This window comes from Silurus meridionalis, chromosome 22 (assembly GCF_014805685.1).
Source record: "Silurus meridionalis isolate SWU-2019-XX chromosome 22, ASM1480568v1, whole genome shotgun sequence".
In the NCBI taxonomy this organism is placed as follows: domain Eukaryota; kingdom Metazoa; phylum Chordata; class Actinopteri; order Siluriformes; family Siluridae; genus Silurus; species Silurus meridionalis.
Genome location: NC_060905.1, coordinates 12,003,824 through 12,027,696, shown reverse-complemented (window position 1 = coordinate 12,027,696; position 23,873 = coordinate 12,003,824). Strand labels below are relative to the sequence as shown.

General features: G+C 37.1%; 3 protein-coding genes across 7 annotated transcripts; 1 reads left to right on the top strand and 2 right to left on the bottom strand.

Moving 5' to 3' along the window:
* Positions 1-470: 470 nt before the first annotated feature.
* On the top strand, positions 471-5,204 carry sync (syncoilin, intermediate filament protein). The gene is made up of 5 exons (XM_046835281.1): positions 471-615; positions 1,765-2,516; positions 3,518-3,940; positions 4,034-4,158; positions 4,248-5,204. Exons 2-5 carry the CDS (start codon positions 1,779-1,781, stop codon positions 4,300-4,302), a joined length of 1,341 nt encoding a protein of 446 aa, XP_046691237.1. The 5' UTR covers positions 471-615; positions 1,765-1,778; the 3' UTR covers positions 4,303-5,204.
* On the bottom strand, positions 4,855-10,674 carry rbbp4 (retinoblastoma binding protein 4). Its single transcript, XM_046835282.1, has 12 exons — positions 10,509-10,674; positions 9,757-9,904; positions 8,677-8,822; positions 8,419-8,592; positions 7,981-8,096; positions 7,710-7,870; positions 7,104-7,230; positions 6,935-7,012; positions 6,787-6,863; positions 6,624-6,681; positions 6,416-6,526; positions 4,855-5,505 (listed from the first exon to the last, which is right to left on the bottom strand). The coding sequence occupies exons 1-12, from the start codon at positions 10,522-10,524 to the stop codon at positions 5,443-5,445; spliced, it is 1,275 nt and encodes a 424-aa protein (XP_046691238.1). The 5' UTR covers positions 10,525-10,674; the 3' UTR covers positions 4,855-5,442.
* Positions 10,675-11,694: 1,020 nt separating this feature from the next.
* Positions 11,695-23,852, bottom strand: bzw2 (basic leucine zipper and W2 domains 2). Of its 5 annotated transcripts, none has more exons than XM_046835556.1 (13): positions 20,421-20,509; positions 19,418-19,488; positions 19,249-19,329; positions 18,138-18,314; positions 17,250-17,353; positions 16,939-17,004; positions 16,056-16,191; positions 15,157-15,266; positions 14,690-14,860; positions 13,831-13,977; positions 13,512-13,650; positions 12,260-12,382; positions 11,695-12,113 (listed from the first exon to the last, which is right to left on the bottom strand). In XM_046835556.1, exons 4-13 carry the CDS (start codon positions 18,142-18,144, stop codon positions 12,088-12,090), a joined length of 1,029 nt encoding a protein of 342 aa, XP_046691512.1. In that variant the 5' UTR covers positions 18,145-18,314; positions 19,249-19,329; positions 19,418-19,488; positions 20,421-20,509; the 3' UTR covers positions 11,695-12,087. The 5 variants fall into 5 exon arrangements, with proteins under 5 accessions (XP_046691512.1, XP_046691513.1, XP_046691510.1 ...); XM_046835557.1 differs by having other exon boundaries at positions 19,249-19,296; XM_046835554.1 differs by lacking the exons at positions 19,249-19,329; positions 20,421-20,509 and adding an exon at positions 23,775-23,852.
* Positions 23,853-23,873: the final 21 nt, after the last annotated feature.

Here is a 23,873-nt window from a genome sequence, read left to right as displayed (position 1 = left end):
GGTTAGCATTTTGCCTGCAATAGATTTTAGTCATCCTTATGCTTGATAATAGCCAGGCTTTTAGGCCATTTTGTAGTCTAGGTCACTGTTTAGGATTGTTGAGGAGTCAAGTCAAACTCACGTCAGGGAAAAGATCCTTATGTAGTATTTAGCTGATGATGTTTTGAACACAGTCTGAAAATTGCGGCCAGATTTTCCTTTGGTTTTCCCCAGACGTCATAATGTCACATTTATCTGATTGCCCTTTTATAAATTCCATTTGATAGCTCTGCTCTCTCATTAACAATAGGTGCCAAATTGTATATTGACATTTATTTACATAAAATGCTCTTACTAACGCTTCATTGGTTTATTACAGCTGGTCAGCTCCCAGTGGACCTCTTTGTACATGCTCAGCTTAAGATGGGCTCTATGTTTAACTGGCTCATATTTCGTCCCTCCTACTGTTTATTCGAAAATGTAAACAGAGCCTAAGTTGCCTGGGTGACTCGGCAGTCTGGAAGAAATAAACCAGATGTCCTGTGTCTCTCCCATATTTTCTGACTTTTACCCGCTCTTTCTCACTACTCCGATATTGCTCTGAGACTGCGGGGGAAGGAAAACCAAATGACTATGGTGAGTACCTGGCATGTTAGCTTATATTTTTAAATAATACCCTTTGAATGAAGTCAGAGTAGTTTAGAAGAAACTGTGTAGAACTTAATACATGGTGTAGCTACAGTTCAATAGCTAGACTTGACGTTTGGCCTTTCATGGTCATGGATCTAAATGAACGTTTGGCTAATTTCGACTTAGAAATAATTGATTTCAACAAATGTTATTACTGGGGATATTTTAAGTATAGATGCACCATGGAACCAGACAATGAAAGTATTATGTAAACATTTGAGATATTCCTCATAGGACGGCTTTTTTTGTGGTAGATTTTGTGTGTGCAGCTGGTGGAATGAACCATGCCTATGTCCATGGCTGGCAGCTGCTCTTGAGCCTGATGAGCCTGCCATCATGCATATTGACCAGGGACATATTTACCAGAGACGTATTCTCACAGACCATTTAGGGTATCATAGCCAGTTATATCACATTTTATCCCCAAGGGTGCACATGAAAAGGTGCATTTATATGCCCTAAAGCCTTAGCTAAAGCTTGGCAGTGTGTGATCATGTGTCGGAGCTATATAGGCCACGGTGTAGAAAAAATCAGCATGCATCGTCTGTACTTTATCCTCTTGAGTTAATGAATATATATATAGTGTGTTAATGGTCCAAATATTACTGTATGCAAAATAGCGATTTGAAAGATATTCACCTGACCTTTGCTTAATACTACATTTATGTGTGTAGGCTCATCATCATTCAGCTGTTCATTAGGCTTAGGCAGCTGCTCCTAAATGAGCCACATGCCTCTCAGATCTTAGATTGCCCTCAAGCTTACCTCTTTGCCCACATAGTACACAATGCAATCCAAACCCCACAATGCATCCATATATTAAGGTTGTTCATAAAGATCTCTCTCATCACTGAGTACAAAGCAGGGACGTTTACTACGGAAACAAGTGAAAACTTTTTTCAAGAGAAAGCTTAGTGATTTGTATAGTGCTTAGGTTTCTATAAGGGATTTTTATTCGGGAAAATCTTTGCTGTAGGTCTCTAATAGATATTACCAAAGGGAGAGATCAAACATTTCTTTAGGTTTAACTTTTATTTCAAATTGTACCTGTATGTAAATCATGATTTGTCATAATTCAGCATTATTTATCCACAGGTAATAAACTAAAAATGGCTGAAGAAGACCCTGAGTTGGAGGAACCCTGTGGGTCTCTAACCGAGCCCAAGGAAAAACATGATCCATTATTTATTGAGGAAGATGATGAAGAGTACTTTGAAGACTGTTTGGAGGAGATCGAGGCTGCCCTTGCTCTTCCGGGTGATTCATTGTCCTATTCTCAAAAATGTCAGGAAACTTTAAATGCTGAATTTAATATACTTATGAGACAAATGCTGGCACAGCTAGATGAATTTGAAACCACCCATGAGACCAAATCTACTCTACCAGGTTTATTTGCAGAAAGAAAGAATTTAACATATTGTTTCAAGGATAGTGGCGAATATGAAGACTGTACTCCAGACACAGCAGAAGCTATGGCAGTAGCTGAGTCTGAAGGTGGCACTGTTGAAACAGGACCAGAGCTATCTGCAACCACGGCGCTAAAGGAGCTGGGAACAACATTCGAGAGCTGCATTGAGGAGGTGAGCCGACTAGAGCGCAGGAAAGAGGAGCTGGTGCAGGAGCTTCTGGAGCTGGAGAAGCCGATGGAGGAGGAGACTCATGCTCTGAGGAGTGAGCTAGAGGAAGCCCAGAAGCTCCTGTCCAAGGCCAGCCTGCAGAAACACAATCTGCTGGATGAGATGCGACTCTTCAGGAGACGTTTGTTCGTTGCTGCCAGGGAATGTGCACAGAGCCAGATGACACTGATCATACAGCAGAAAGAAGTGGAGCAACTAAAAGAAGAACAGGTAATGTGAATGCTTGTTAATATGTCGTAATATAACAGAAATAGCCACTGACTGGTGAAGTGAATAATGTTGATTGTCTCATTATATTGTCATTGCTTCATTACATCATTGGAACATATTAGACAACAAGTGAAGAATAAGTTTTTAAAGTTAATGTGTTGGAATCAGAAAAAATGGGCAGCTTAAGATTCTGAGCGACTTTGACAAGGGCCAAATTGTGATTTCCAAACAACTGGGTCAGAACATCTCTGAAACACCAAGTCTTGTGGGGTGCTCCCAGTACAATTTGTAGTAATTACTATAAAAGTAATCCAAGGCGGGACTGCCAGTTAACTGGTCACAGGGGCATGGTGCACAAGACTTAATGATGTTTGGAGTAAAGGCAAACCTGTCTCATCCGATCCCACAGAAAAGAAAGGGTTAATGATGACTTTGATAGAAAGGTGTCAGAGTATACAGTGCTTCACAGCTTGCTGCATATGGGGCTGTGTACCCACAGTCTGGGCAAAGTGCCCATGCTGACCCTGTTCACTGCTCAAAGCACCTTCAATGGGCACATAAGCATCAGAACCTCCAATATCCAGCAAAGAAAGAAGTAGCCTTTCTTTGCGTGTGTCATGTAAAACTACAGAGTTTTAAAATGCTTTGTCAAATATACTCATTGAATACTTTAACAGGACACCTGTACATCTGATCATTTCCTTTGTACTGTCAGTGCAATGCTTTAAATAATGCAAATACAAGGTCAGCGTCTTTGTGCATAAGATATAAATAACTTTTGAGTTGAAGATTTATATTTTATTCTCTAAAGGTAGAGCTATCCAGGATTTACTTGGAAATCTTAATAGGAATGATTTATGGGATGGTTCTACATAGAGAAGGATAGATTTAAACAGCCTTATTATACAACATTCAATTGAACTTTTAAAAATTGTAAAGACACCATGTTCCTTATATAATTTTATGGCAATGTCTAATGCTGTATTGGTCTCTTTATTTAGAAGGAGATGAAGGCCCTTGTGGACAAGCTGATTGAAGACATTGATCAGCTTCATTCTGAACATCAAAGCCAAATGCAGGCTCTACAAAATCAAATAGAAAACATGACCCACGAATCCAGCAAGGACAAGACTCACTCATACCTGTCCCAAGGCCGGCGTGCGTCCCTCGACTTACAGCAGTACTTGCAGGGTGGAATCAAAGCACTGGAAGAATGGTATGAGCCCAGATTGGTGGCCTTACTGAAGAGAAGACAAAGCTGCACAACTGCTTTAATAAAATACAGGGAGCAGTGCCAAGAACTAAAAGCTCAGCTTGGGCCACTGAAAGAGGAAGAGCAGAGGTTAGGACTAGAGAAGGTCCGATTGAAGGAGCGTATTCTTCTGATGGAGAATCAGAGAAGAGAAAACGTGGAGCAATACCGTGTATGTGATGGATTCTATATACAAGATTTTGAATAAGCCCACAGTCATTGATACAAATATTTCAGTCATAAAGCTGTTGAATTTTTCCCCCAGGAAACAATAGACCGTCTAGAGGAGAGCAGCCGGGAGCTGAAGACTGAACTTCAGATACAAATTAATAAGATAAAAGAGATGGAAGAACTCAAGAACAATCTGGCCAAGCAACTATACTTCTACAGGCAAGTGTCATCATCCATGTAAAGGACTTTATTTGCAAATTATAAGACAATTTACCCAATTATTATATGTTTTATATATATGTTTACAGAGAGAGCATAGAGGGACAGCCACAGAAAATCTTACTGATGGAAGAGAAAACTTGATTGAAGATGAACGTGACCGACATTGCACAGTTTGCAATTAGCAATAGAATTTCTTCTTGGTGCTTTTACACCACAACCTGTTTAATTCTTTAATGTAAATTATCTCTAATTGCACTGCCATAACTTAACCATCATAAACATGCATGTGGGTTCCCTTGTATAAATATTCCAAAGAAGGCAGAAGTAGTATGAAATGTACCAGCACCACTCAGCCTCTCTGCAAGGAATGTGTGATGGACATTGCCCAGATTTTTATCTGCCCACTTAAGCAACTCAGAACTTTCTAGATGCTCCTACAGTGTTAACAGGTATATGACACAGAGTGGAGGAAATAAAGCTTTTATACACACAGGCTGAGTGCTAACGACTTGCCTTTATGAACACAAATAATATGAGACAGGAGCCAACATGTACATATTAGGGCATGAGGGTAGAACATGCTCTCTGATTGATGCTAAACAGGTTTGGATAAACCTCAATATGACGACAAGCACTTTATTATAAACAAAAATGTTTGGGCCAAATGGTATAATCATTATTATGGCTGAATCATTTCGATGAAAAACAGTTTATTCTCAACATTCTGTACAACAGTGTGGACAAAGACAGACACTGGAAACAAAAAACACACAAAATGACTAAGAATATTAGACAATAACATGACATTACACCATTGTTGAGAGAAAAGTACAAAATTAAGAGTACACAAGCCTCCCTGTGGACCCTTTTAACATTTTCTTGAAAGACTCAGCCGTGTAAAAATAATTCTAAAATAAGTCACCTACTGACAACCACCACAATTCGACCATAGTAATTAGGTATGTGGAGCGAAGTGTTAGGTTTTGCACCCTTTCACTTTTCAAGCCCTATGGCTATGGAATAAAGAAAAAAAAAAAAAAAAAGTATGAGAGCTTAATGTGCCTTTCTGAAAATTAAGAGCAAACAATTTCTCTTAGAAAAATACACTTCATATTAGAGAGAAATACTTTAAGTCATTTTTTCTCTTTCTCTCAAGAAAATTAAGTATATGAGAGTGGCTGAAGATGTGACTGATGCAGTTCACCATTTCAGAAAACAGGAAAGAGCATGGTTATGTGAGACAATGAGCTGTGGTGGAGGCTGAAAGTTCTACATTGTTCTTTATCCCTGGACTTCTGTGTCTGCTGCTCCTTCTGGGTCCTCATCATTGTAGATGTTCTCTGCCTGCAGAAAACAGTGCAAAATTAAATATAGGATTTCTCATCTTCAAATATCAGAGAAGTAAAATTTATATTACATACACACAACTGGGTAGCATTGTTCAGTTATTACAGAGATTATAAAAGGAAACAACTTTCCAAAACCTTCCTGAAGAGACGTATGCAAATAGAAATAGATACATCATTGGATTATAAATGTAAAATTTGGGGGGCTTTTAGAGGTATAATTATTGCAAATCATTTAAAAGTATTTCTGACTGGTCACTTTTCTTGTATTATTAATCATTTGAATTCTGATGGGACATACAACACAACAAACTGAACTGTTAAAGAAAGGTATGTGTGTATCCCTTCAGCATCGCCAGATTTTAAACAAAAAGAATCTCTAATCTCTCATTTTCCTCAAAAATTGTTTAGAGTTTAGGAAAATTGTTTAGAGCAAATAAATAAATGAATAATAATTCTTATATATACACAGTATATACACAGTGTAATATATATATATATATATTTTTTTTTATTTTGAGACATTGTGCTAAAGTACAGTAAGACTGTCACTGTCAAGGTGGACCATCATATTTCCAAGATATTTTACATAGTGTAATCATACATAACTTATTTGTATACAATGAATAAGAGAAATATTTTGTTATTTTGGCAGCAAGAAAGCATATATACAGAAACTGTTTAAACGATACAGTTTGACCACCACACCTGAAAAGGGACTCATTGACATTGTCCCTCACATAAAAAAAAAAAAAAACAACAACGAATGACCAAAATAGCACACACTAATTATCGGCTTGACTTTATTTTTACCACTGCACTATTTTGACCTTTTAATTTAGTTGCAAAGCACTGCAGAATTACACAAGCTTTCAGACCAGGTTAATGTGCTGAGTACATTTACCCACCATCTGCCAGACTTGCATGATGTTGTCCTCAGACACAGAACAGATCACCCATGGCTCATTGGGGTTCCAGGAGAAATCGGAGATCTTTGCTGTATGGCCACCATGGATGAACTGACAAAAGAGAAAAAAAAAAAAAGTACTTAAATATATTTGTATGTATTTGCATTTAAGTCTGAATAACTAAATGATGCATTTTGTTGTGTCCCACCAGTAATTCAGGAGGCCCATCTTCTGCATCTTCTGGTGATTGCTCCTCACCAATTTTACTGCAGAAAATATAAAGGATCTGAGTCCTGGCATGATGGGTTATATCCAACATTTTTGTTGTCTGAAGAATCAAGAATGTAGTTAGAGTAAACAAAGGAACTCACCTGAGGTCCCAGACATTAAGACGCCTGTCTGTTCCACTAGAGGCTAGGATGGTCTCGTTATGAGGTGACCACTGAACCTGTAGGCACATTAAAAAGGTCAGAGAAATTCGTACTCAATATTGTAGCAGCTGCAATCCAATTTGCCTACCTGGAATATTTCGTCTTTGTGCGACTCAAAAGAATGCAGCTTCAACTTAAGGTTCCTGAGATCCCACAAGGCAACAGTCTATTAAAGAAAGATAAAATACCAAACTGTAAGAATAATGCTAATGAAGTAAAATAATATGTACTCTTCACATGGCTTTTTCTGTACCTACCTTGTCAGCAGATCCAGTAGCCAGGATGAACTCACTGTAAGGATTGAATGAGAGACAATTGACCTCCGCAGTGTGTGCATCCACTGCATGGCTGGGCTTGGATGTGTTGTTGGAACGTGTATCCCAACTGAAACAAAGTGTGGATAGACTTCAACTCTCAAACACTGAGAAAAAATGTGTTCAAGTATTGTAATCTTCAAGATTCCTTTTTATCGTTGGGTGTTTCATGCATTCAGAAAGATTTAAACACAAATAAATAAAAACATTTAACTGATATCGGATTTCTGCAACATAAATACTCATCAGTTCACAAAACAGTCAAGCCATTCTAATTAAAAGTCTGCTTGATTTTTAACACCTGGGATAGCAAAGCATTTTTTTCAAGCATTTCAGCAATAAAACTGCATAATGGAATTATGTTTCAAGCGATTTTGGTTGTCAGTGTGCCTTAAAGACAAAGGCATTCGCATACAACTCTTAGTCACAATGCCAAGAGATTTCTATTCTGGAAATTCTGATTTTCAGAAGACTTAAAAAGCCCTGGAGTTAGTGGGGGGTCACTAAATAAAGTTATGTTGATAAACAAATAAATCAAAGCTAACTTACATCATCAGCTTCTGGTCATCAGCCACTGAGCCAAAGAGCGATTCATGCAGAAGATGCCAGGACACATCCTCTACCACAGCAGTGTGACCAGTGAAAATGGTCTTAGCATCAACTATCTTCCCTTCCTTGGGTACAGTACTGATGTCCCATAGACAGATTGTCTGCAAACAATAAAGGAAACTAATGACAATGTGTATGGATTTTGAACTGCAATGCTGATACAGTGATATAACCAAAGTATTTTCAACTGAAGAGGAATGATGTCTCTTACATGATCATCGGAGGCACTGAGTAGGCAGCCACTTAGGTTAGGGTTCCAAGAGAGACCATAGCCCTCTTTCTGATGCCCTCTCAATCGTAAGTCGGGAGTGCATTCGCCAGAGGGGTCTATAGGGAACAGGCAGAGTACAAACATCTTATGGCAATGACAGGCTTCAGGATTCAAGATGTCTGGTTCAAGATTCTCTGGCAGAGAAATGACACTGCAAGCTGCTTGTGGAATAACAGCTCAATAACATGAGCGGTGTTGTTCCAACACTGCACAAGCAACTTTAAGGTGACTCACTGCAGCTCATGAACACAAACAGATCAATAATCAGTAAATTAATATACCACAGATTTTGCATAATAAAAACTTAGCACTTTAAGAGCCCTTGAGATTGGAAAAAACAGTTATTTTACACAATCATTACTGAAAAGATGTTCAAACCTGGTTTGGAAGGGTGTTTGGTGTAATCAAAGACAAGCACATCACTGGTTGGAGTCTTTGTAGCAATGATGCAGGGGTTCTGAGGCATGTAACGGGCCCGGTTCACTTCTCCTTCATGGTTTATCTTGATCTCAATCTCAATCTTGCCACTCACTGAGCCGAAGCCACCAAACTCTGAAAGCAAATAGAATACTCATCATAAGACAACTTATTTCAAACACCTAAGAACTTAATCACCAAATTACAAAACACTCTTACCTCCTTTCTCACTGTCGTAATGTGAGGCATCAAATTGGGCATCATCATTCGGCAGCTGGACGCTAGCAATGACCAGGTGGTTTTGCTCATCAGAGGTGTGGGTGCCAAGGACCAGACGATGGACACTGTAGTCTTTCCCCTCAGGCCTGCAGGACACAAACATTTTCTAAATTTCACAGCAGATGCAATGAACAAAACTTTAAAAGTAACACCACTTAAACGAAAGGTGCTTCCCCTAACTGGCTGGAATGCTTGTTAAGGTATGGACTCCAAATTGACAGGAAAAAGCATTACACAATCATAGCACAAAAACTGAAGAATTTCTACCACTGTATACACATTTATTAATCTTATTTCAGTGGCTATTTATTCACCACTTATTGTTGCTTCCTATTTTAAATTAGGCAATAATCATTTACTCAATGATGCATTAAAGAGAAGAGTTGAATTGATGCTATGAAAAGCTGCAGTCTGTTTTCTATGGACACACTAAATCTGAATTTTAAATATGACTACTGCTAGAAAAATCAAGGTTTAATTATTCACTACATTGGTCAATACCAGTTATCACACTATACAGATGTGTTTATTAACAAAACAAGCCTTTGGTGTGACCAAATATAATGAAGTACACAAACATTTAAAGCACCAGCATTTGATTACTGAAATCACTATTTGGGCATTCATTATGCTTTACATCCACATGTGGTCTGGTGGGTGGGAGATATATATATATATATATATATATATATATATATATATATATATATATATATATATATATATATTTATTTTTTTTAAGGATGAGGTAAACCATATGTAAAGGACAAAAAAGTGTCACATTCAGTTTGGTCCGAATGAAACTGAAGTTACATTACACACTGATTGAGAAAAGTTCTGTAAACTTAAAACTATACACTAATGACAGGTAGAGAACGAATAACGTAATCTGAGCATCTGCTAACTTTTGGAGACATCTAGGCTGGACGTTTAGCTTCTGTGCTGCTCTTGACACCTGAAATAGGTCTCAGGTATGTGATAATCGTGGGCTTCAGGTGGATTCTGAGTGGGTAGAGGTACCTGGTGACATCAGGGAGCCACTGTGCGGTGAGACTGGGCCACTCCAATGCGTGGGTCATCACTAGGTCGTAGAGGAACGGCGTGTTTTTCTTCCATATCTTGTACTCTTCGTTGATCACCCTCTCCTCCACTGCATCATCAAAAGCAGCTGCAACACAACGAACGGAAACCAGGAACTTAATGAGTCACATGTGAACTTTAAGATCTTTCACTTCAGCCAAGGTATACAATAACACATTATGGTCCCACACCAACAACGCTGGGAGACATCAGGAACCACAAAAAGTAAAGGCACAGTAAACATACAGCTCGACAGAGTTCCTACACGTGTATAAGAATTAATCTAGAGAGAGAACCATAAGTTTTCAGACACTATTGACTCCACAACGCATTGATACAAGTACATCTACCGGAGACTAGCATGCTAATTCATTCAAATAGCTGCCGCCTTCCAAAGGCACATCACTTAGAGCAGCCTGTCAACTCTTAACACGCGTATAACTTTCGTTTCCTGCTTAATTCAGAGTGTTTCACACTCCAGCCTTCTCCTGGGAATCAAATTAGTGATTAAAACAAGTATAAATCCACTGCCCCCCGTTTTTACGCGGTGAGATGTTAATATGGCGGGACGCGCGCGGCCTGTGTCGACACGCAAATAGCTAACAATTAGCAGCCTGCGCTCAGTTAGTGAAGGGGCGGAAGAAACGGAATGAAAGCAGCCACGCACAGGGTTTTCATTCAACCGCGCTTACCTTCTTTATCAGCCATGCCGATTCCTCCTGTCCTAATTACTCACACACCTACAGTCCGGGAACCGAGCAGCGCAAACGGAGCCTTCACATGGAGCAGTGCAAGATGCTCTTTGTCTCGCGCTGTCGTGCACGTTCGCGCCAACTACAGCCGGAACCGCAAAAAATGTCCACCAATCAGAGAACGGCAGCTGGAACCGCAAAAATGACTACCAATCAAAGGGAAGCAACTAAGAACGCCCCCTCTCCACCAATCAGCACGGGCAGCAGCAGCCACTGCTCGCTCTCCACTAATCAGGGAAGGGAGAAACCGGCAGACCACGTATTTCACCAATCAGAGAACAGAAACGAAACAGCGTCCTCTCCACCAATCAGAGAGCAGAAACGTAACAGCATGCTGTTCACCAATCAGAAAACAGAAACCACGCTGCACAGTGTCCACCAATCAGAGAAAGGAGCGGACGGCATTTCACGGTTTTCACTAATCAAAAAAAGCACTGAACACAAATAAAAGCGTTTTTTTTTATTTATGATTAAATATAATTCGTGTGTAATAAAAATTATATATATATATATATATATATATATATATGAAATGAAAAATTATTAAAAGTGTGTACCCACATTAATTAACATAAAGAATAAAAAATAATCAGCATGTTCTTATCAATCAGAACTGAGATGTCATCAGTAGTGTGGTACAAGTGATTTTCCATCACGAATTCGTTTTATGTTATGACGTGTTTAGATAGCATTTACCCGAAAGTATATAATAAAATATATAATAAATCTCTCTCTCTCTCTCTCTCTCTCTCTATATATATATATATATATATATATATATATATATATATATATATATTTTTGACTGTTACAGTATTATCCTTGGCCACAAAGATAAATTATGCAGCTCCACATTAAAAGATGAACATTAGCAGATGCCGACATGACTAACTCACGAGTTAATGATGCATAGCAAATCCTTGCCATTAGCATTTGATGCCTGTTTGGTTATATTTGAGAACCATTTCATGATACTGCATATGGAAATGAAACATTCTATTGACAAACTATATAATGAAAATATAAAAAAATAAATTTCATTTTGCTATTCTAAAGAGCTTTGTAACCTACATGATGCAAGATCACATCAGTGCTTGATTTACACCACAATGCAATTGGGCTTTAAAAAGATTATTTATTGGTAAATATAAAATACAATAAATACATTTGTATTTTCACTGCAGTATATTTTCAGGAGGAAAAAGGAAAACCTACTCCCCCACGTCAATAAAAACCGAAATGGTGGGTTTTGTATTTTAGGTATTTAAAGACATCTAAACTTGTGATGGTACATATAAACATTATTATATATTTATTAATAAAAAAAAATCACTCATACATACAAATGGGTTTATTCAATATCTGAGAAGCTGATTCACAGAGTACCTGAACAGTATAATAAAAAGTTATTTATGGCTTGTCCACTGGTTGTGCTTGAGTGTCTTTCTCCTCCTATTACAGTGCACTAACAGGATTTCTTCAGAGGGCAGTGTGTCGTGATCTTCAGTCCTCCTAAATGCTAATCTTCTTTCTCGGATTCAGACTCTGCCCAACAGAAAGACAGAAAAAGAGAGAGCGAGATACTCACATACATATGTTTATATGACTGGTATACTGTAGATGCAGTAAAGTAAAACTTCAAATGAAGCTTCTGAGTTTATATTTTTTAACATTTCTGAAAACCCACATACCTTCCTCTGCATTCTGAAGCCACTCTACAAATTTTTTCATCTGCTCCAAAAATATGCTTTTTCCTTTGGCAGAGTGGGCATCCTTGTACCATTTTAAAATGGCTTCTTCACTAAGGACGTCGGCTAACAACAGAGAAGGGTACACAGTCACATGAACACCACATGAAAAATCAGTAGAGATAGAGTCCAGGGGTTGGTCCATGAAGAGCCAAAGCCAATGAATAAGGTGGACACACATAAACATACATACACACAGTATATTTAGCAGAAATTATTTATCTGCGTCTAAAGCTTTGCTTCAAACTGCCACTAGCAATTGCTATTCATAAGGTGGATAACAGCCCTCACTGTAGGTCAGTACAAGCTGACTTTGACTAGAAATAAAAATCTGTGCTGGTATACTCACGTTTTATTCCCTCTGTTGTTTAGAGGAGATCCAAGCTCTTTTTAATCATTTTGACGTCGCATATTCACTCATTCGAGATCAGTGTATATTGTGTACCCAAATGTGCTACTATTAAACAGTATGTGAAAACAGCAGTGTTTATATGGTGGAGTAGCTTACTAATTATAACTGGTATGCAGACTGGAATGCAGATTTGTGTGGCAATTGGTCTGCAATGTGAATAACTGGTACTGGGCCAATCACAGATAGTTAATCATGTAGAAAATGACAGTGATTTAAAAAAAAGAGCAGGAAGGGCTGCGTAAGATTATAATATATCAATATCATACAGAATTATTTCATATTATTCCACATTCAGTCTAAATTCTCAATTCTAATCTTTAGTATAGCTAGAAAATGCTTTACTGAGAATGTTTATTGTAAATACGCATTATAGTACAATATAATACAAAAATCAGTTATATAGAGATGAATTTAAATGGTTAGCTTGTTAACATGTCTATTTAAAGTGAGTATATAATTTAGGACAACATATATTCAGTTGGACACCAAACATATCTTGCCTTATCAGTTCCAGTCATTATAATCTCCCCCAAGATATTAATAATAATAATTATATTATTCATAATTGGTCATACTAAGCTCTCGTCATTGTGCAATAAAATAAAACATACGTGCAATACCACTGATCTAAATCCGTACTTTTTTTTGTGCAATAATACTCTATTTATCTTCTTTATAAATAATGTGCAATAACTTTTTTACTTTTATTCTTTTTTATTTTACCTACTTGGCAATAAAGCTCTTTCAGATTCTGATTCGGAGTATTTTGTTGTTGATAAGTACCTTTGTAGAACAGCACAACTATCTTGGAGAAAGATTTCATGAAGTGAATGTTGTCATAGCAGTACTCCTGTATCTTCAGCAGCAAAACCAGTTCAGATTGACCCTGAGTACTGAACACAGCCAGCAGAGGAGCGTAGTGCTACAAGAAACAATGAGACATCAGTGTGATGGGGCTGTGAAGGCAGAATTGACTCCTAACTTTAAAAAGAAATAGTGAGGTAATTGATTAACTATGTACACCCAGGCAAATGTAGTCACTTCAGTAGGGCAGCAAATGTATTTAATGCATTTGTGAAGAACACGTTCTAAACCCCTGTACCTTGAGGTGTTTGAGGGCCTGCTCAGTAACAAGCTCCTCTTTCTTGTTCCACTCCACAGCGTTCATAAGGCAGGACCAGAGTAAGCCAATCACAGCCTGCTCCTGCAAATCATTCCTCTTCATCTCCTCCTTCACATACACCACAATCTGAACACGACATAAACATCTGGTCAATACTCACATACACTTAGGAAGGTATTAGGAAGGTATTAGTAATGTATTTATTTAAGATTGTTTCAAATTTTCACAAAAGAAAATAGCTGGCACAAGCTGCTTTTACCTGTTCCAATGTGTCTTATTCCTTTTATTCCACAGTCATTTCACAGCAGGTGAAATTAGTTATTTATTAATAAATGATGCGTCATACATTTTACATTGTACATTTAATTTGTCTGCAAAACAAAACTTGTAATGCAGATGTTTTATCGGCTATCAATCCTAGTTTAATATATTAAATAATCATCTACTTATGGATAATTTTGGTCCACATTGAAACAAACTTTGCATGCTTTTATATGAAACTACTGTCAAAAAGGTTGTTATTACAAATTACTCAACGTATAGAATAAAAGTTAATAAATATGTTCTTACCAATTAGAACTGAGCTCTCAACAGTAGGGTGGGACAAGTGATTTTCCATTATCACTTCTTTGTTTTTAGTTCCAAAGTGTTTAAAATAACAGTTTAAAGTAGCAGAATGACAATGATTTCATTCAATTGAAAGCATTTAATTAAATGAAATGTGTTACTCTTTCTTTGACATATATATGTTTTTTCTTGACTGTCAGGCGTATGTGAATTTACCAATGTTAAAACCATGACTTTAGAAGTAAGTGTATAAATGTGGAAGCATGTTCACCTCTCCGATGGGACAATCTTGAGACAGACGCTCTTGCAGTTCTTTCTGCAGCTCCTTGCGGGTGCCCAAAGTCTGCTGCACACGCAGGAAGTCCGACAGCTCTTTTAGTCCAGCTTCATTAAAGTACATGGAGAAGTGCTCCACATTTTGCTTGTTGGCAGGAAAGAGTTCCTAAACAGATGATGATATTAAGTTAATGAACAATTAAACAGGTTAAAACAATAAGTAATATTAAAAATGTAGTAGTTCTATATAAACACAAAGTGATTAATTTTTTTTTCATTCACATGTCCAATTCCTAAGGTCATGAATGTTTAGAGCAAACACCGTCACAGATCTGCTGACAATGTCAAAGTGTCAATGTCTAATATTGTTTACAATATTGAATATAATCTCTCACTGAAACTGTAGGCAATCTCTCTCTCTCTCTCTCTCTCTCTCTCTCTCTCTCACACACACAAACTTACAAGGAGCTTCTTATCCAGACTGGCCTTCCTCAGGGCTGAAGTCACAGCATTGGCATCTTTCTCAGCTATCCATGCCTTGAACAGCTTTACTGCAAAGGAAGCAGCGATTCCTGTATAATCAGATAAAATACAAAAGTGTGAGACAGAAAGAGGACTTTCAAAATATGGTGCATTGCTATTATGTATAACTTCTAATATCCTTTATTGGTTATTTATACAAAAAAAAATTTACACACTGCAGCCTCAGTTATCTGTTCTTGTCTGACAAAAGTAAATCCTCTACATGGTCTTCTGCTGTTGTAGCTTAACTTCCTCAAGTTTCAACATGTTGTGCCTACAGCTTTAGAGCTCACTACCAATGTACAGAGTGGTAATCAAAGTTACCATAGCCCCTAAACCATCAAGACGTTTTGCAGGACAGTTGCTTGTTTCTTTATTGCATTAGTGTGTGTTGTGAGTCTGTTGTGTGTGGAAAACCTTGTAGATCAGTTACTGTAGATAAATAATTAACCAGTCAGTCTAATACCAACCATCATGCCATAGTCAAAATTAATCAGATTCTTCCTGCATTCTGATAGTCAATTTGATAATTAAGGGATAATTAGCTGCTGGCGTGTTTTGCATGATATTGTGCATTGTACAGCTGCGATATGACGGCCTTATAAAATAACTAATTTAATACATAGGTGTATAGGTGCACCCATTAAATGTACTGTGCATGCACTGTAAAATAAAGTGTGTATTAATATTAATTTCAAATCTAATGTGTAATCTATATGTGCTAGCGCTGAGAGAGTGGAGGGCGGAGCCAGGCGTAACGAGCGCTAAGAAACACCTGCAGCTGATGAGACTAATAAGTGTTTTAGTCTGTAAGCATTGTGTATAATATGTTTACTAACCTTCTTTCACTATGTTATCACTGAAGAGACTGGTAAGGATAGCAGGTGGCAGAGTGCCATTGGCTAGCAGGATGCCCGTCAGCATGGCCAGTTTTGCCTGCTCAGACTCACTGAAGGCTTTCAGAAAGAGAAGCAGCTGTCCAGGAGAAAAATGATGTGTCCATTTAAACATGTTTTGAACAGAAAGAAAGAAAAAAAAAATAGATTTTTGATTTGAGTCCTTCCATTTCATTGGCTGAAAAAAATCCCTTTTTATTTTTACTAAGCCATAAAACCAGACGAACACAAAATTGTTGAGTATAGCAACTTAGACATAATGAGTATTTATTGACAATGGTTTCAAAGGTCAGCAATTATGCGGTTTGTTTATTATGCCTTCTGCACACAATTTGGTGAAATATCTAGGCTTGCATGTTGAAATTGCCAGTTATCAGTATCATGAGTCAGTATGACTGACACAAAGAAAACCACAATCCACTTAAAGCCTAAAGTTCAAGCCTTTTACAGCTTAACCAAAAAATAAAATGAAATACATATATAAAAATGAATGTTATAATAAGGCATACGTGTATACAGTATAATAAGTACAGCAACAATTCATAGGTTTTGATTTAAGTGTAAAATTCTTATTATTCCTTTGGCAATATAAAATATTTCTTCGGATATTGTTCATTTCATAATTAAGGTTTATATTTATAATTAGCGCCTTTCACATGCGCTGTAAATAGGAGCTACATAGAAAACAGTGACTCATCGTGACACACAGCATATATACTATAGCACTATTCAGGCTGACTAATGAAAGATGCAAGGAGGACTGTTTTACCTCCAGGTAGTATAAACACCATCTGCTGGAAAAAGAATGAGAGTACAAGGAAAGTACCTTTTTGATTTCCTCCTCAAAAGCCTTCTCCAGATATTTGTATCTCCTGATAAGTTTATTGAATACCTTGTGATACATAAAAAAAATCCGAAAAGAAATAAACAAAGATCAATTACAGTCGGCTATAAATATCAAAAAGTACATTGATAATAAGCATGTGCAGGATTAATTAATAATGCATCTTATAATACAGGGTGTAATAAGTAGATCTGTACTTTGAAGCATTTAATGTGAAGCATGGCTGGCATGCTGCATTACTGTTTAACAAGGATGTGCTAGTAAAGCAACATCTGAACATTACTAAGCATTACCTGAGCATAGCTGCGTGCAGCAGTGTGATTTTCCTCTGTGGTAAACACACAGTGGACAGTCACTTTGGTCTTGTCTCCATCATCAATGCGTGTTCCCCCGGGAGCTGGGAGAGAAACAGAGGTTTGAGGTTAAAGGTGCAATCGGTTGCATGAATGCACGCTGTTCGTATCAGTAAAGCCTGATAAAGGAAAATGCGTTATGTTAAGAGAAATATAAAAAATGACTGTCAATTAGATTTATTAGAGGTGTGCATAGCTTTATTTAGGTGAATGTGGGTGGTAGCTAAGTGGTTAAGGCTTTGGACTTTGTATCAAAAGGTCATGAGTTCACATCCCAGCCACACTAAGTTGCCATTCCTGGGCCCCTGAGCAAAGGCCCTTAACCCCATAGCTGCCCAGTTGTATGGATGAGATAAATGTAAGTGGCTCTGGATAAGGATGTCTGCCAAATGGCAAAAATGTAAATGAATGTAGAGATGAAAGACTGTATACGGTAATTGCATAGGTAATTGCCTACTGTGTGTGCATGCATATTTCATCTGCTGACTAACAACAACTTCTACTGCATGTTAAACACACAAAGGTTTCTTCAAGACAGACTTTATAGCTGACCACCTGATAAGTGTAACTTTATTAAGAAATAAGATAAAAAGAAAATTAAAGTATGTTCACAGACAAGCTAATTCTAGACAAAGTACAGTACAGCGAGTCTATGGTCTGCGTTAATGCACTTTTGCTTTTGATCATAATACTAATCTAAACACAACCCCTGCATTGCCAGGAAACTGCATAGAAGTAATATATTAAACTTTTAAATACAGTAAACAAAAGAAAAACAATTACAGCAGGAAAATGTTTACAGAAACATTCTTCTTTTTTAGTTCCTACCAAGCATGCTCCCGGTGATGAGCGTGTCAAACAGAGTGTCAGCATAGCGCCTGTAATCCAATCTTGAACCATTGACATCCAGAAACTTGGCTACAGCATCAAGATCACCCCCAGCTTCGTTAAGGCCCTGAATGATTGTGTCTCTGAAAACCGTGGGCTCAAACTTCTCCTTTTCATCTACAACAACCAGAGGAAAGAAATCAGATTCACATCAACTGCGGGACTGGTACGTGTGGGCACACAATGTTTTTCTTTGAGTGCTCGCAAAATCTTAGGCTTTTAGATCTTTTAGATTTTGTAGCCAAATATAGCACATAGCTACTGTACATAGCTCATGAATAGTCAGTTCCAAACGGGTAGAAATGCACAGTAACAGTCTGGCTATGACTGTGACACCCCACATTTGAACAGCCAATCGCACCTACAGAGCAAGGCTTTGAAGTGTGACACCAGTGTCCTGTGATAAAAAACACCTTCACATTTGGCAGTCACAGGCCCCTGAGGAACATTTTGTAGGCCAAGCTTGGCTCTTGATGAAAAACATTTTTTTCCTTGAGCGCTTGCCTATAAAGCATAGTGCTGCAATCACAGTGCTGTAGCTAGAATGAATACAAACCATGTAAAGCCTGGTTGAAAAATCCTGTTTTTGAACCAGTAGGGGGCAGCTTCAGTGCTGCTCCTGATCTGGGTACTTTATATGTGTTTATATGTGTTTGTTTGCATATATATATGACTGTGGAGGCCAGATCATCTAGTGCAGCACCCCATCGCTCTCCTTCTTGGTCAAATAGCCCTTGATGCCTTCAGTGTAAATCTACAATTTTCATAGTCATGAAAATAAAGAAAACTCTTTGAATGAGAAGGTGTGTCCAAACTTTTGGTCTGTACTGTGTATATATATATATATATATATATATATATATATATATATATATATATATATATGTGGGTGAGTGTGTTCAGGTGAAAAGACAGCAGCAGTAATGAGGTGGTAGGGGGTCTGCACAGCTTAGTGTTGTGCAAGAGCAGACAAAAACAAGCTATTAATGGAAGGCAAAGAACTGCTACAGGGACTTTTGCAACAGTGATATAAATTTAAATACTGCAGTACCTTAGGGGAGTGTGTACGCACACTTATGTGGATAAGCGCCCAGACAGGCTTGGATAAAAGTCAATTTGTTTGAAGATAAGTCTTCAAGGCATAAAAACAAGCCATTTAGTCTAGAAATCGTTATTACATATTACAGTGTAGATGAACAGTGATGAACATAGATACTCACCCCTTTTCCTGGTCTTAAACCGCTGGCCTGTAAGCACTGGCTTCTGTTGCTTACCGGTATTCATAAAAGTCCTGCAAAGAAAAATAAATGTTACATTTAATGAACAGGACAGATGCTTTTATCCTGAGAAACTTTCATATCTACTTGGAAAACATTCTCAGGCAATTGCTATAGGACCAGTCAGAAGTCAGAAGATACGTTATGGAAAATTAAAGCAACAAACCCAATATTTTCAACCTTTTTTTTCAGCCTCTGTAGTGCATGTGTAATTTTTAAGCCCCAGCATTTTGACATCTGTTTATACAAAACTGACATAACCTTGGAAGTCTATGGGCAATGGCTTCATTACATTCAAAACGCATTTTTGGAAAAAGTTTTCTTGTTTTCTTCTGTCTGAGATGAAATTACACTTCATCATTTCAGACTACTTTTTCCAGCAGGAATAATTTCATCCTTACATGTAACCAAGGCAGCTCTGTACAAGTAAGTATAGAGGTGCTTTGTTTCCCACCTGATCTCACAGAAAACACAAAAAGCTCAGGGAAAGCATTTATTTACTGTATTACTCTCTCATGATGCATAACTGTCTATTTTAAATATATTAGACGATACAATAACTGCCCTTAGACTTCCATTATTAGGCTTGAGTCACCAGTGTTTCTATATTTTTTCACAATAGAGAAACATGATAAGTATTTACCATTATAATTACACATGCTGCGAATAAAACTGAAGAATAAAAAAAATGCCTGTTACATAAAGCAACGGTAAAAAAATCCAGTTAACAGTCAACAACCAGATACCACTTCATAATCCCATCATTCAAAAAGCAATAGTGCAGTAAATCTGACACCCCACATTTACACTCCCTTATTTTCAGTAACCACTCGAGTGCCAGGTATTTCCCACACATTCTCACCAACACTTTCCCAAACACCTGAGCTTGTCTGCACGGAAACTTTACAGAGAGAACAAAAATAAGCCTGTTGTTCGAAAAGCTTACCAGCTGTAATGTCCTTTCCACTACAGATTGAGTGTGATGTGTGTGTGTCTCTGTGAGCACTCCAGCACAAAGTGACTGCCGTGGTCAGGCTTACACTGCTCTGTGCTAAATATAGATGAGCTCATCTCTGTGACAGCATAAACTTCAGTAAGCCAGGCATGGGACATGTGTCGTATTACAGCAAGGACATGTCTGAGCATAGTCCACTGCCTGGCATTGTGCACATGCACGCCCACACACAAACACAAACACACACACACACACACACACACACACACAGTTTTGACAACAGCTGATGGAATAATTGAGTTTCTTTTCTCTCCTTATCGCATCTCTAAATAATATTTACTGTTACTTGTTTCGACAAAAGCACTAAAAACCTGTTTCCTCAAAATATATATTTTTTTTAATTAAATAAAAAAAAAAATAAAAATAGCGTCTGTTGTGGAATTACATACACATATACAAATATATACTGTACAATGCATTAAAAACAAAACAATTTTTATTTAGAGCTCTTGCTATTTAGATTGATCAAACTTTACATTCCGTTTGTTTTCCCAAAGCTTTAGCATAAGTACAAAATCATTCTTGTGAAAATGTCTCTGAACTCTGAAAGCACAAAACACTTTCATTATAGAGTTTATGAAAGGGCAGATTTTAAGTGAATATTCTGTTTTCAATTAGTTTCATTCTTCTCCCAACATCAGAAAATGTGCTGAAATGTGCCTGTACATGGATATTGCATATACACATTTCCTTTCCGATACACAAATCAAGACATCCATTACCACCAACATTCAAAAACCCAGTCAACACAAAAACAATCACCAAAATCTCAATTTCCTCAGCAGCATTTTCCATCCTCACTTTTTTCAAAAATGATTTTAACTGTTTCTCTGTGGCTCAGAAAGTATCCAAACACAACCCCCACAATCAATCATTTGTAGCTGATTAGAAATCAGCACTGCCTACACAGCTCTAACTACTGACATTACTAAAACTTGATAAAAGCCTCTGCAGCAAAAAAAAGCAGTGTTATACACAAATGAAGACAAATTACTGTATCAGCTATTCCAATTACTCCTGCCTCAAGATTTTGTTAACATTAATGACACATACACGTTTCAAGATCCTGCAAACAAACGTTTCTTTAGGTGTCATTTCCTTTCCTGCCTTTCATGAAGTATTTTTTATATTTACTATATAAATAATAGAAAACTCCCTCACTGTTTTGTTTTGTGGTGTTTCAAGTACTATGGTATGTTTATAAAGTATATATAATATATGTGGTATATATTTATGCGATAACTTACCCCTAAATCTAATGAATAATTGCTTTTGCACACCGCACTTCTCACGTTGAGCTAGCTATCCCTTGCAGCTTCGACCCCATGTACACAGGAGATAAAAGATATCACCTTGGAATCCTTGCTCTATAATTGGACACAAGAAATCCAAGTGGCACAAGGGCTCTAACTGGCCTGGATTTCTTCTATATCCCACTGTATGCTACAAATTACAATATTACATTCACAAGGAATATGCAAGAGGTATCAGTCATAAGCACTATATATATATATATATACTATATATATATAGGCTATATTAATAACCTAGTATCATTGGTGCTGGCGGAAGTCTCTGGGTGTTAACACTGGGTTAATTTACACAGTGAGAATTTACGGGGAAACTGAGTCACCCAGAGAAAGATCGCACCTCGCAAATGAAAGACTAAGAGACTAAGTCGTGCCTCACCCTTAAATTACATCAGAGACAATCGTCCATGTGAGACAGAAAGGGGAAGTCTTCCTCCTTTATTATACCTGCAATGCAGAATACAGGAAGTCCCATACTGGAATACTTGTTAGTTCTATTTTTAAGATAACAACACCCAATGTATTTCTGTTTTGCTGAACCTTTATTATTACACAAAACTTTTTGAAGTTATAAAGAGAAAGACATTTAGTTAAAAATAGATAATAAACCTGTGTGATGGAAGAAATATATAAATATTGTTACAATTTTTACATTATGTTTTTGAGCTGCTGAATTGCTCTGAAAATGCCTTAATAGTACTTCACAGCACTGTGTCATCTCAAATTTGGCAATAAATCTATAAGCGCAAGTCTTACGCTAACTCAACAACACCAAACAGCTTCATGCACAAAAGAAGTCCAACACATGGTAAATGTGAGGTGGCAGATACCAATCAGATGAGAAAAATAAATAAATAAAATTTTTATATATATATATATATATATATATATATATATATATATATATATATATATATATATATATATAATGAGAGAGAGAGAGAGAGAGAGAGAGAGAGAGAGAGAGAGAGAGCATAAAAACCTAAACAAATGTGAGAATGAAAAACAATGATAAATACACTTTCTGAAATAGATAGATCAATTGTTCTTGTTAAATAGAAAATCTGGTAGGGAAGCTCCAGTGAATTATAGATGATTGACGGCTTTTCTTGTTGGAAAGTTCATTTAAAATATCCGCTTTCATTTTGAGAACTCTAGTTTAAAAACAGAATTAACTAATAAGAGTTTATCTGCAGCTGTGTAAAGATGGTACTGCATCACATACAGGGTGTATTCTTGAGTCTAGTGTTCCCACATATGGCTCAGGAGCCACCATAACCAGTATACAGAGATTATTAAAAATGCATAAATGAACATATGTACAGTACATTCATGTGGATTAATAAATCAGGATACTTTCCCAACCATTATGTTCAGGAAAAAAATTGAATCAGGCTGCAACATAAAAACACTGGGGATGTTTAACAAGTATTTAAGTGTTATTGCAACTTAGGTGATTACATTGTGGTACTATTTATATCAAAGATCCAATTTAAATTACAGTTCACAGACCTTCTCCTAGAATAGGACTTCTCAATATTATCACCTCTTGACTAGTATGCCAGTGGGCATTTTCCAGGACAGGCTTTCTAGTCTAGATGGGTGTATATACGTATGTATGTGTATGCATATATATATATATATATATATATATATATATATATATATATATATATATATATATATATATATATATATATCCATCTACAAACAATTTCATTTAAAACATAATTTATTATTTTGCACAATATCATTTAATTGTGCATTTGAAGGCAACTTGCTTGTAATGTTGGAATAAATGATAAACAGGTAAAAGACATGTTCATGGACAGAAGTCAGCACAGCTTCCTCTAAACTCACACAAAGCTGAACAGCTCAAACATTTATACACCAGTACTAATCAAATCAGAGAAAGAAAACTACCGCACTAAAGACAAATTTAAAGAGAGCACTGTTTAAATGCAACTTGTTTTACCTGGCAGTGGGTTTACCCTTGTGATGAGTATGAAGCTCCAGAAGCTGAGGATAGTTCAGTCTCACTCTTCCACACGGAGAGAGAGAGGCAGTCAAATGC

Coding starts and splice junctions, on each gene's coding strand:
- bzw2 (XM_046835554.1), bottom strand. CDS start 19,481: ATGAATACCGGTAAGCAACAGAAGCCAGTGCTTACAGGCCAGCGGTTT. Junction 17,005..17,249: donor CTGCACGCAGCTATGCTCAG/GTAATGCTTAGT, acceptor ATGTATCACAAG/GTATTCAATAAACTTATCAG. Junction 12,114..12,259: donor GCTTCAGAATGCAGAGGAAG/GTATGTGGGTTT, acceptor TCTGTTGGGCAG/AGTCTGAATCCGAGAAAGAA.
- rbbp4 (XM_046835282.1), bottom strand. Junction 8,097..8,418: donor CAAACACCCTTCCAAACCAG/GTTTGAACATCT, acceptor TGTTCCCTATAG/ACCCCTCTGGCGAATGCACT. Junction 7,013..7,103: donor CTACTGGATCTGCTGACAAG/GTAGGTACAGAA, acceptor TTTCTTTAATAG/ACTGTTGCCTTGTGGGATCT.
- sync (XM_046835281.1), top strand. CDS start 1,779: ATGGCTGAAGAAGACCCTGAGTTGGAGGAACCCTGTGGGTCTCTAACC. Junction 3,941..4,033: donor AAAACGTGGAGCAATACCGT/GTATGTGATGGA, acceptor TTTTTCCCCCAG/GAAACAATAGACCGTCTAGA. Junction 4,159..4,247: donor AAGCAACTATACTTCTACAG/GCAAGTGTCATC, acceptor ATATGTTTACAG/AGAGAGCATAGAGGGACAGC.